General features: G+C 30.9%; 1 protein-coding gene and 1 long non-coding RNA gene across 2 annotated transcripts; one reads left to right on the top strand and one right to left on the bottom strand.

Annotated features, from left to right (window-relative positions):
- Nucleotides 1-1,545: 1,545 nt before the first annotated feature.
- On the bottom strand, nucleotides 1,546-10,079 carry LOC133833139 (tyrosine--tRNA ligase 1, cytoplasmic-like). Its single transcript, XM_062263394.1, has 10 exons — nucleotides 9,847-10,079; nucleotides 4,970-5,114; nucleotides 3,287-3,576; nucleotides 3,098-3,194; nucleotides 2,902-3,007; nucleotides 2,707-2,789; nucleotides 2,338-2,483; nucleotides 2,107-2,212; nucleotides 1,964-2,023; nucleotides 1,546-1,862 (listed from the first exon to the last, which is right to left on the bottom strand). The coding sequence occupies exons 1-10, from the start codon at nucleotides 10,077-10,079 to the stop codon at nucleotides 1,842-1,844; spliced, it is 1,287 nt and encodes a 428-aa protein (XP_062119378.1). The 3' UTR covers nucleotides 1,546-1,841.
- LOC133831588 (uncharacterized) lies at nucleotides 3,595-4,469 on the top strand. The gene is made up of 2 exons (XR_009892536.1): nucleotides 3,595-3,953; nucleotides 4,085-4,469. It is a non-coding gene; the product is annotated as an uncharacterized LOC133831588 (long non-coding RNA).
- Nucleotides 10,080-12,415: the final 2,336 nt, after the last annotated feature.

Genomic DNA, 12,415 nt, shown 5'->3' with positions numbered 1-12,415 from the left:
TGGGCCAGGCGTGGGCCTGGATGTGAGGCCCAATCCGTGGGCTTGAAGGAGATGAAGGCTGCTGGGCTCTAGCGTGGGCCTGGAGTTGGGCTGGCTATGGCATATTTCAAAAATGCTATTTTCTCTTCATAAATGCCACTTTTGTTTTCTTTTCTCTTCTTTCTTTCAAGCATGCAATATAATTCCTACAAGATAAAAATAAATTAAATAACAATCAAATATTTTCAATTATAAATAAATCATATTAATTATTTGAAAATATTGATTATAACTTAATTTAATAAAGCATTTAAGTTCAAAAGAATTACATTTTTAACTTCTAACTTAACCATACAAATTTCATATAATTAAATTACAACATATTATAATATAATAACTATAAAAACGTACAAATATATATAAAATCAAAATAAGCTCAATAAATTCAAAATTACTTTAAAATTTAATAAATCAATTAAAAACTCAAGAATTAAGCAACAATTAGCACATAAAATGTGGTAAAATAACTCTATTTTGTAGAGTTATCATTGTTGTTGTTGTTAATTATCGTTTATTGCTAGAATTTTGTATGTGTTGTCTTAAGTTACTAGTTTGTCTATGTTCTTTTGTGTGCTATATGGCAACTATGTAAAATTGGGAAAATGTCATTTTGGCCATTTGCTTTTTTTGAATACGCGAGTTTCTGTGTTTTGTTAAATGACAATTTAGACTTTGTGTGTTTACAAAATAGATCAAAATAGTACCATAGATCCGATTTCGATCAAAATATTTTCAATTATAAGATTAATTCTCGGGTAGTTAGTGATGTGATGAGTTCAGAGAAATAGAGAAAGTGATCGAGAAGCTGGGAATGAAAGATTATATTTGAAATTTTGTTGATCAAAATTTGGTATAAAATACTATTTTGATTCATTTTGTAAAACACATAGTCCAAATTGTGATTTAACAAAATACAAAGGTCAATCGCATATTTGGAAAAAATACAGAAATCAAACTGATATTTTCTCTAAAAAGAATAACTATAAATAAATAAATACTCAAAGTTTTCGATTTATACCATTTATATACCAAAAAAAAATTGAAACAAAAATATCAAACTTTAAATTTTTTATTTTATTTTTTGCAATCCTTACGACCAAGCCTGTAAAGTATCAATTCAGCTAACTAAGTTGCCACGTGTCAGGTTATTATTGGTCTACCTTATATTTTTATATAAAAAATAATTAATTAAGTTAAAAATTATAATAAATATCTAGTTATTATAAAAAATTAAAACGAACTCTTCTTCTCCTTCACTTTCGAACTGGGTTGCTGGCAGTGTTGACGAAGTTTAAGGCAAAAGACAGCTTATTTCTCCTTCACTTTCAATAGCTTCTTGTTAATCTGAATTTGTTGAGTTTTATTTGGGTTTTTGAAATATAGTTTCAGTGATTAATTACTAAATAATTATTCTACTATATTATTATATTTTTCAATTGGTTTTATAAAAATATTCCATGCCAAAATTAAAAAAAGAAAAAAGGTTAAAACTACTAAAAAAAAACCTTAAGAAAAGAGACATGTGCCATTCATAAACTGTGTGAAACAAATCAAACTAGAGAAATTCTCAGGTAAAAAAAAATGAAGTACAACAACAAAGTAGTAAAAGCTAACTCAGTCAATTTGATATTTACTATTTATGCTTGCTGAATAAATACTGTTAGTCTAAATAGCTGAGCATTTATTATTTTAAATTCCCTACAATCTCAAATATCAAACCCTCTTCTTTTTCATTCTATAAAATCCAGTTATAGTAAGCACAAAAGGGATGAGGCAAAATCTTTAAAGCTCCATTGTCAACATCACTTTGTTACTCTGTAAGCCTACAGAAACAAAATCATGATCAAGTAAAAAAATTGTTAGCCATTGGTAAACACATACCAAATAGTTGCTAATTTATGGAATATTTACTTAGCAAAGTTACCTTGACCCTTTTCAGGAGTTCTTTTGCATTACTGTCATTCTTAAAATGTTCTCGAACAGGCTGGGAATAAAAAGAAAATTGAATTTAGCAAAGCTGAAGGTAACAAATTGACTCATTATGTAGGAGAAAACGGTAGTTTTTACCAGTAGTATTTTATTCAATGCCTTTGATAAGGCGGGTTTAAGGTCGCCTGGATGAAGATCCCCACTCTCATAGTCAGCGGTTAAATCGTCAAAGCTTTTGTAGGTCCTGAATTTAATGAAGGACAAAACCAAATCATCTTTAGACAGGATAGCATCGAAAACAAGATCTTCCCTGTTCCATTAATAGAAAAAGGGCAGTAAAATATTTGATCTAATGTTTGTGATACTTACTTGTTCCCACCATTCTGTTCACCTCGCTCCACAGTGAACTCGTGAAACCAGGCTAAAACAAGATATTTAATGTACTCTAGACATGGATTCCCTTCCACAATCTTTGGAGGGCAGTAAGCTTTCTTTATCTTCAAATTCACCTCAGCCTAACGCAACAGAACAAAAGAAATTAATTCAAATTTGGCTAAAATGAAATTGGAACATCCCCAGTTAAACAATTAGGCTTGGGACAAAAGAAAACAAAAAACAAATTTGCATAAAATGATATTGTAACATCCCTAGTTCAAAAATTAACAGGCGAAAACTAATTGCAGCCAGCCCTTGTCAAATAAAATAACATATCTTAACTACGTTGTAACCATAACCCACCTCGTCGTCTTCCATGTAGATGGAGGATGATGGGTCACTTTTAGACATCTTGTCCTGTCCTTGCTGTAATCCAGGTAACATGTCTACACAATACCATTAAGTAAAGCCAAAAAAAATCATGTAGCTATATACGTACAACATTTGAAAACAAAACAACCAGAAGTGAATATTGAGCATAAAAGATTTAAATCATACGGTGTGACAAAATAATAGGTTTGTTCTTTCTTTTGATATCGTCACAATACTCTCTTGCAAGTACATTAACTTTTCGCTGATCCATTCCTAACTGGCAAATGTCAGCCTGCATTTAAAAAAAAATAGCATAAGTTCACACCTATGTCGACAGAGAAAACTTAAAAAGGCATCATTTTGTGAGAAAAAAATCAAGGACCTTCAAGAAGAATATATCAGCACATTGCATGCATGGGTAGAGAATTTGGGCTGCAGTCAACTCATCTTGCTCACTTCGTCCCATAATTTGACTACACCTATAATATAAAACAGCACATAATCAGTCCGAATTCACCATCACATGCATACAACATACCCCAAAATGCACAACTCATACAGATATAGACACCTGATTATCCTTGGAAGTTTATTCCTGCGAGCTATATCCATTACAATAGGCCAATACTCATGTGCTCTTGCATTAATCTCCTTTGATGACCATAAGAACTCCACTTTGCCTCCTTCTTGATCCATACCAACAGCTTTCCATATCTCAATTAAGTAGCGGCCAACAGTCTCAATTTTTTTCAAGTCACCCCCCATTTTATTGTTAAGCTGTGCAAACCAATCCGCGATCCAGATTTTCACTTTGCACCCAGCAGAGGTAAGCTTGTTCACACTTATCGTCTTCAAAACACCCTGCAGAACAGGCAATATAGCAACCCATTTGAATCTCTCAAAGTATATAATCATGTTACAAGTTACAAGCACATGCCATCAGTTTCATACCAAAAACTATTCATTAAACAATGCTTAAAACAAACAATATATATGAAAAGGTTTCAAACTTCAAGTTATTCCCCACAGAAGTTCACAATTTATGACCACCATTGTTTTTCAATTACTTTGTTAGAAATATATAATCTGGTACCATACCATGGATAGCTAAAATAAAAATCAACTTGTGATATCAGCTTGCATTTGGTCAATAAATCAATAATATAGCAACTTTGCACAAATATATATTTGAGACTGTCACTCCAGCTGTTAGAAGATTTGCTTGCAAAATGACAAAGGTAAGGATTTTGATCCTTTCCTTTCCACAAAGTAAAGAATTCTCAGAAAGTTAAGTTCACATGCACTGAAACTTATTAAATGGCAACACTTGTTTGAGTCTAAATTTTTCTTCTTTGATGATAATTTGCAGGTAAGGCAACAAGTACCAGTTATGTAGTGAGATCATCATATCATGAGTATGTAAAGCTTAGAGAGATTGTATGATATAAAGTTTTTTTTTTCTTTCATTTCTATGACAGAATATAGCCTAGATTTAGCAGCAGTGAGATTCTTGTTGAGTTGCATATACAGTAATAGGATGGTGTTTTCTATATAGCCAAATACAGCATATATTTTTTCAGTTGCAGAAATTTGGTGTAAGATTTTATTTTATTTTATTGTTCAAATTGATAATCCTTTGTTTGACAAGGTTTATTTGTTTTATTTATTTTTGCCTGAGAATCTAGTTGTAATAAATATACATTAAATTTTGGTTACTTTGAACAGTTTTTTTCATGGAGTGGAATTACAAATTAGTTGAGATACCAACAAGAACAAAGATCCTCATTTCTCATAATAGTTTGAAAAGAATGTTAGATAAATCAAATAATATATACCAATAAGCTAAAATATTAAAAAAAAAATCAGTGACTTTTGCATCTTCTTTGTACAATGATCACTGATTTGATTTTCAAGTATGAGCTAGTGCATAGCATCCAAAATGATTTGATTTATATGTCTTTTCCTCTCATGTACTCCTCTTTATTCCTTATCTTCATGTATTTATTTTTCTCATGTTGATGATATCATAAGAAAAGACATACAAAGATTATCCATCAATATTGTTAAAATATAATCTGGCACCATACCATGGATAGCTAAAATAAAAATCAACTTGTGATATCAGCTTGCATTTGATCAATAAATCAATAATATAGCAACTTTGCACAAATATATATATATATATATATATATATAAATATATATAGTTCTAACGTACACAAGAAAGACCAAAACTCAAATGCTACAAAAATACCTGAGCAATGTGCATTCTACCAGACGGCTCAAACCCATCATAGCAGATAGGCTCAGGCTTCTTTGCTAATAAATTCCGGAGCTCATCCTCTTGAATGCACTCCTCTCCAACACTTCTAACAATTCGGTACCTCTCCTCCAAAACACTGATAAATCCAAATTTTGTATTATTAAAAAACATAAAATATGTGTGTAATATATAAACACGTGTATATAGTTGTATAAACCCTATATATATAGGCAATTTTTTTTTATAGGAATTCATTTTAAACCCTACTGGTAGAGTTCTCAGTATTTCTCGACCCGTGAATAGTTTTCGGTGCGACTTTTTTTTATGATCGTGTATATTCTAGCTATTTAGAACATTTTGTAAATTTTTAGAAAATTTCTAATAGTTTACAGTACTGAAAATTATGTTCAAACATGTTTTCCACGCGCAGAAAAAAAATTAGTCACGCTTGTAACAAACTAGTTTTCGGTACTGTAAACTATTCGAAATTTTCTGAAAATTTGCAGAATGCTCTAAATAGCTACAATATACACGGTCATAACAAAAAAGTCGCGTCGAAAACTCTATTCACAAGTCAAGAAACACTAATAGCCCTACTGTTAAAGCTTAAAGTGAAACATAAGGGAATTCCCATAAAAATATATATATATATAATACCGGTTGTATACAGGAAAAAAAACACAGAATTAATAAAAATTCTTTCTTGTTTCTAAGGAAATATCAACTATAATCCTTGATTTCCTCTTACTTATTTCTAAGGATACTTTGGTAACATGCTATTATCTGGTTCTCAAAGTCAGTTACAAACATTTTGCTTGTTATTGTCTTTTATATCTGGCTTTCAAAGTCAGTCAATTACCTTTTGCTATTATCTGGTTTAGGGTTTTTCTTTTCTTTTCTTTTCCTACCTTTTTATTCTTTAAACTGTTTGTTAGTGCTATGTGTTTTGTAATTTTTAAATTTTGGACTTTTGCAGTTTGCTTTGGTTTCTCTTTTGAAGAAAATGTCCATTGATCATCCACACCATACAATCTTTCAGGTAGTTATTTTTATTTTGCTTGGTTGAAGTGGCTAGAAATTCATTTGCATTGATTGGTTTATTTATCTATTTCTCTTGGGGGATGGGGTGGGAGGGAAGTGTCTAACTCTAGCTTCTAGCACTTGTCAATGGTGATGATCGTATTAAGGACAAGGAACACAGTTGAAACTCATTTGTGGTGGATATGGATAAAAAACTTGCAGCAGAGAAGCTTTTAAAAGAGCTGTCAACATATCATAGATCTACTATCAGACAAGTAACTTAAGTTTTATTTCATTGAGTACTTTTATATTCTATATATAGTTTCTTATCTACATAAGCAAATGTTGTTTACATTCTCACAGTATTCATTAATGAATGAAGATGAAACAAATGGTGGAGATCTATATCAAACTAGCCCAACTTGAAACAAGAAGAGAGGTTGGTGAAATAGAAATAATTGGACTTTTGCATCTATTTAAACGTACAAATGTGGAATTGTGTTTATCATAATGGAATATCTTGTTGAAGAAAAATGTGCACAAATTTCTAATGCTACAATTATATCTTGATATTGGTATATTTTGTTACTTGTAAACAGGATACAAATAGAGGGATTATGCTACTTAGAGATCTGAGTAATCTCAATGGAAGTATTCCATTTGGCTGATTATTGAATGCTACACAAAACAGCTGCAAATACAGTTCCTTCAATTCTCAATCTCATGGAAACCTTAAGTCTTTCTCTTTGGAATTTTCATTACATATCAATAATTTTTTAAAAGAAAATTAGTGGAAATCATTGATAATTTTGATGGGGTTTTTCAAATTTTGATTTACTTGCATACTCTACAAATATGTTATTTACAATAAATTTGAATATTGTTTCACTTTTAGGTGCCTGTAGTGACAACCACCTTTCCAGTTGACCGCAGTTGTCAATATCACAAAGGTTCTTTTCCATTCTTCAGAGGAGTAACCGATTCAGTTTTGTATGTCTCAGACATTTGAAACTACTTCACATTCTGTCTATTTGTAGTATACGCATTTGGTATTTTCTGTTGATGAACTGCATAGGGTAATGAATGGTATAAATGCTCCAAAGGTGGTTGAGTGTATGTATAAGCAAATTGAAAAAATCTGGAAATGACAACCTAAGACAAGATGCTATAAAAATTATTCATGTTTTTTGCTCTCTGTTTCTCTCTATTACAAAATTCCTTCACATAAAGTTTCCAACCTATGGAATTCACTTGCCTCATATTTCTTTTGTTAGATATTACATTGACTTCAAAGAATTTTTTATGTCTGAATAATCTTTGGCCATTTACTAAACTCATCAAGTCCCTTTCGATGTCACTGGTTTACTAATGGTTTCTTAGTATCTGCTATTATGAAATGACTTGCTAGAGTCATTGCTATTGCTACTCTGTGATAGAATCCCTAATTTTTTCTTATGGGGATTTCAAAAATTGTTTAGATTTATAGCCTAGTGATTTAAATTTTAAGCCATTATATTTTATAGTTTAGCGAGACATGATTTAGATTTTAAATGTTATGCTTTATAATTTTAAAAGACATGGTTTAGATTTTTAGCCTACTGGTTTAAATTTTAAGCCTTGTGGTTTAAACTTTAAACGTTATATTTTATAGTTTACAGAGACGTGATTTAAATTTAAAGAGTTTTGGTTTAGATTTTAAATGTTATATTTTATAATTTAAAGAGACATGGTTTAGATTTTTAGCCTAATGACTTAACTTTTAAACCTTGTGGTTTAAATTTTAAATAGTCGTGGTTTAAATTTTAAGCCTTGTGCGGTTTAAATTTTAAAGAGTCGTGATTTAAATTATAAGCATTGTGGGTTAAATTTTAAAAACTAGTGATTTAAATTTTAAAAGATCATGGTTTATATTTTATATGGTCGTGGTTTAGAATTTAAGTCTAGTAGCTTAAATTTTAAGCCTTGAGGTTTAAACATTAAAAAGTCGTGGAATAAATTTTAAGCCTTGTAGTTTAAATTTTAAAGAATCGTGATTTAAATTTTAAGTGTTGTAGTTTAAATTTTAAAGACTAATTGTTTAAATTTTAAAAGTATGGGCTTAGATTTTAAAAGATCATGATTTATATTTTATATGGTCGTGGTTTATATTATAGGTCTAGTAATTTAACTTTTAAGTCTTGTTGTTTAAATTTTAAAGAATCATGGTTTAAATTTTAAGTCTTTGTGGTTTAAATTTTACAAACTAGTGGTTTAAATTTTAAAGAGTCATGGTTTAACTTTTAAAAGATCATGATTTATATTTTATATTATTGTGTTTAGATTTTAAGCCTAGTGGTTTAACTTTTAAGTCTTGTGGTTTAAATTTTAAAAAGTCATTAATTAAATTTTAAGCCTTGTAGTTTAATTTTAGAGAGTTGTGGTTTAAATTTTAAAAAGTCGTGGTTTAAATTTTAAGCTTTGTGGATTACATTTAGAAGAGTTTTTTTTTTTTATTTTAAGTCTTGAGGTTGAACTTTTAAAGGGTAGTGATTTATATTTTAAATGATTGTTGTTTACATTTTAAATTTTGTGATTTAAATTTTAAAAAGTTGTAATTTAGATTTTAATCCCTGATGTTTACATTTAAAAAAATAATTTTTCATAGATTTAATACAATTATATAAATATAGTTGTCATACATATATATATACGACGTATTATAATTAGAATGTATTTCCAATTTAATTATAATATGATATATATAATATATACTACAATAACATTTAGAATCATGTGTTCAAATAAGAGTAATTTGAGAAGTCTCATGATAACAATGAGTAAAATTTAACTAAATATATTTAGTGTCTAATTTTAGTTAACAGCAACAAAGGCAGGTTGTGTGATAAAGCTGGATTTACAGAAAGCCTATGATACAATAGAGTGGGATTTCTTGGAAGAAATGCTACTTGCTTTCCAATTTCCTGACAAGTTTGTAAAACTGGTTATGAATTGTGTCCGGACTCCTAGGTTCTCACTCATGTTCAATGGCTCAATGCATGGGTATTTTGAGGCAAAGAGGATTAAGACAAGGGGATCCTATGTCTCCTCTTCTCTTTGTCCTCGGAATGGAGTATCTTTCAAGAATTATACAAAGAATTGGGACCAAATCAGACTTCAAGTTTCATGACAGGTGCGAAGACTTGAAATTAAATCATCTGAGCTTTGCAGATGATGTTATCATGTTCTGCCATGGAGACTTTAAAAGCATCCACTATCTCTTGCAAGGGCTGTGATAACTCTACAAAATAATGTTATTTTACCATTTTTTATGTGCTAATTGTTGCTTAATTCTTGAGTTTTTAATTGATTTATTAAGTTTTTAAGTAATTTTGAATTTATTAGGTTTATTTTGATTTTATATATTTTTATATGTTTTTATAGATATTTTATTATAATATGTTGTAATTTAATTATTTGAAATTTGTATTGTTAAGTTAAAAGTAAAAAATGTAATTCTTTTGAACCTAAATGCTATATTAAATTAAGTTATAATCAATATTTTCAAATAATTAATATGATTTATTTATATTTGAAAATATTTGATTGTTATTTAATTTATTTATATCGTGTAGGAATTATATTGTAGTTTTGGGGAAAAGAAAGAAAGAAGAGTGGCATTTGTGAAAAAGAAATAGAAAAAATTGGCACAAGGCCATATCCTTCAGCAGGCCCACTCCAAGGCCCAAACTGATTTCTCCCCTGCCTTGCCTCCTCACGCCTGGATTATATCAGCAATCCACCAAAGTCCTCTCCTCAGCATCACTTCCATCATATAACCAGCCCCTTGGCCAAACATTGCCTTGCTTCACGCCACATTCAGCTTGTCAATCCAAGGCCCAAGCTCCAAGGCCCACAAGCAGCCCACCTGGCCCAGCAACTTCCCACCAGCCTTCCTCTCTGCCAGCCGTACGGCCCAGCCACTTCTCAGCCGTGACCCCAACTGCATAAAGCCTCCTACAGCCGCCCAACTCCCTGCCACAGCCCCTTTGGTGCCTCTTGAGCCCACAATGTACTTTTTGTCTCTTTTGTCTAAAAATGCCATCATTTTTACCCATTTTCTACACATTTTTCACCATAACATCATTATTACACCCTATAATTTACCTCTACATACCATATTTATTTTATTTAATTAATCTAATCAATTTAATTAATTTAACTTGATTATTTTAATAACTTCACTTTGGCTATAAATATGGAGTTTCAAGACTATTTTAGGGTGCTTAATGTTTTGGTGACCATCTTTTTCTCTCATTTTCTCTCTACCATTCTCTCTTCCATTTGGGTTTTTCAAGAGCATTTTGCAAGTATGTATGTCATTTATTTTGTAATTTCTACTCTAGTTATGTGCTTCTAATCTTTTTCATAAGATTATTAAGATTATGATGAAGCAACTTGTAACTAGGTAATATTTATGTTGTATGTTGATTTCCCTTGTAATACAACAAAGTTTATAGATTTTTCTTCTACATATATTTCTTTCATCTTAAATATCTTGTATTTTAGATTGTTAGAACATATTTACACTTTGTTCTTCATTAGTGCATAAACATAATATTCTTTGTGTAAGATGTGTCATTAAATTGTACACATCCATGCTTAGAACAAAAATATTATGTTTTGCCTTATAAATAATGTTCATTGATTTATTTGTTATTTCATTAGATTGATTTACACTAAATGCTTTGAAATTATAATTTTGAAAAGTGAAGAAAAATCCTATCTTTTTATAAGAAATTTGTGCTTAAAATTATAAATCTTTTTGGAAAATGATAGTTTAAATTATTTTAACTATCACTAAAACTTGGGAATCAATATACTAATAAATATTATTAAACTTACATTTTGTGGATTCTAGTATCTTAATAATCTTTTCTTTTAACACTTATTTTCAACTTATTATTGCTTTATTTTTATTCTCTTAAATAGCTTTATTTTTCAATCTTTTATTTTATGTTCATAATATTAAAACTCATCAATCTTTGGAGCTAGGTTAGAATTTATTATTTTTGATTTAAAATAGTTTCATTTTCGATTTTAGACAACTCCTTTGGGTTCGACATCCTTGCTTACACGATCACTATTCTTTATGAACGATTCGTGCGCTTGCGATTTATTTTAAACATACCCGTTTTGGGTTCATCAGGCTGAAATTATTTTCTTGTTCTTCTGGGTTGCAACCTAATCCTTCGAAGTCAGCAATTTACTGCTGTGGCATGCAGGATAGAGAAGTGCAGCGCATTGTTGATGCTTCAGGCTTTTGCAGGAAAGAAGTGCCATTCAAATACTTGGGCATTCCAGTATGTGCCAAGCGAATTTCCAGCAAGGATTTTTCTATTCTAGCTGACAAAATGATAGCTAGGATTAAGGCTTGGAGTACTCGAAATTTATCATTTGCAGGTCGAGCCGTGCTAATCAACTCTGTATTATTGACCATTCATTCATATTGGAGCCAAGTCATGATATTGCCAAAGAAGGTTATCAATGGAATAGAAGCCATTTGTCGTGCTTACCTTTGGAAGGGCCATCATATGTTCCAGGGAGCAGGCCTTATAGCTTGGGATAATGTATGTCAATCCAAGGCTGCAGGAGGAATAGGTTTTAAGAAAGTTGTTGAATGGAATAAAGCTGCCATCATTAAGTATGTATGGGCAATTGCAAAAAAAGAAGACAACTTATGGGTTAGGTGGATACATAGTGTTTACACCAAGGGAGAAGATTGGTGGAGATATCAGGCACCTACACATGGGAGTTGGTATTGGAGAAAGTTGGTTGCTGTTAAAGAACAAGTTAAGAGTATTATTGATATGCAACAGTTTGCTGGTGCAAGATATCAGATATCTCGAGGCTACAAGCTGTTATGTCCTGTTTAGAATAAGGTAAAATGGAGTCAAGAGGTGTGGGGAAGACTTAATTTACCAAGACATAGCTTGGTATTATGGATAGCTGTTCAAAACAGATTGAGAACAAGGGGAAAACTGCAGAAACACAATGTAGTTGCTGAGTCTCACTGTTTGTTCTGCAGAATTCAAACAGAAACAGAGGAGCACCTCTTCTTTGGTTGCTCTTTATCTCTGATATGTCTTCAGCAAGTGAAAAGTTGGCTTCGATGGGGAGCTGAATCAAGATCCTTGGACAGTCTTCTTAGGTGGCTTGAAAGAGCTAAAATCAGCAGGTTCAAAAAGCAATTTTTCTCAGCTGCAATTGCAGCTTTGGTTTATCAAATCTGGCATGCCAGAAATGATATTCTTTGGCATTCGAAGGTGGTAAAGGCAGACTTGATTGTGCGAAAGGTTAAGGAAGTTGTCAAATGTAGAGTCAGCTGTGTTTGGCCTAAACATGTCAGCTCAGTAGACATAGAGTGGTTTTCGAAACTGT

Source organism: Humulus lupulus, chromosome 4 (genome assembly GCF_963169125.1).
Source record: "Humulus lupulus chromosome 4, drHumLupu1.1, whole genome shotgun sequence".
NCBI lineage: Eukaryota > Viridiplantae > Streptophyta > Magnoliopsida > Rosales > Cannabaceae > Humulus > Humulus lupulus.
This window is presented reverse-complemented; position numbering and strand designations above follow the sequence as displayed.

What these genes read in the sequence shown, in the direction of transcription:
- LOC133833139 (XM_062263394.1), bottom strand. Translation starts at nt 10,079, where the DNA reads ATGGCATTTTTAGACAAAAGAGACAAAAAGTACATTGTGGGCTCAAGA. An exon ending in ATTGACAAGCTGAATGTGGC is followed by an intron (nt 5,115 to 9,846) that starts GTGAAGCAAGGC and finishes TGGATTTATCAG; the next exon opens with TGTTTTGGAGGAGAGGTACC. An exon ending in GTAGAATGCACATTGCTCAG is followed by an intron (nt 3,577 to 4,969) that starts GTATTTTTGTAG and finishes CCTGTTCTGCAG; the next exon opens with GGTGTTTTGAAGACGATAAG.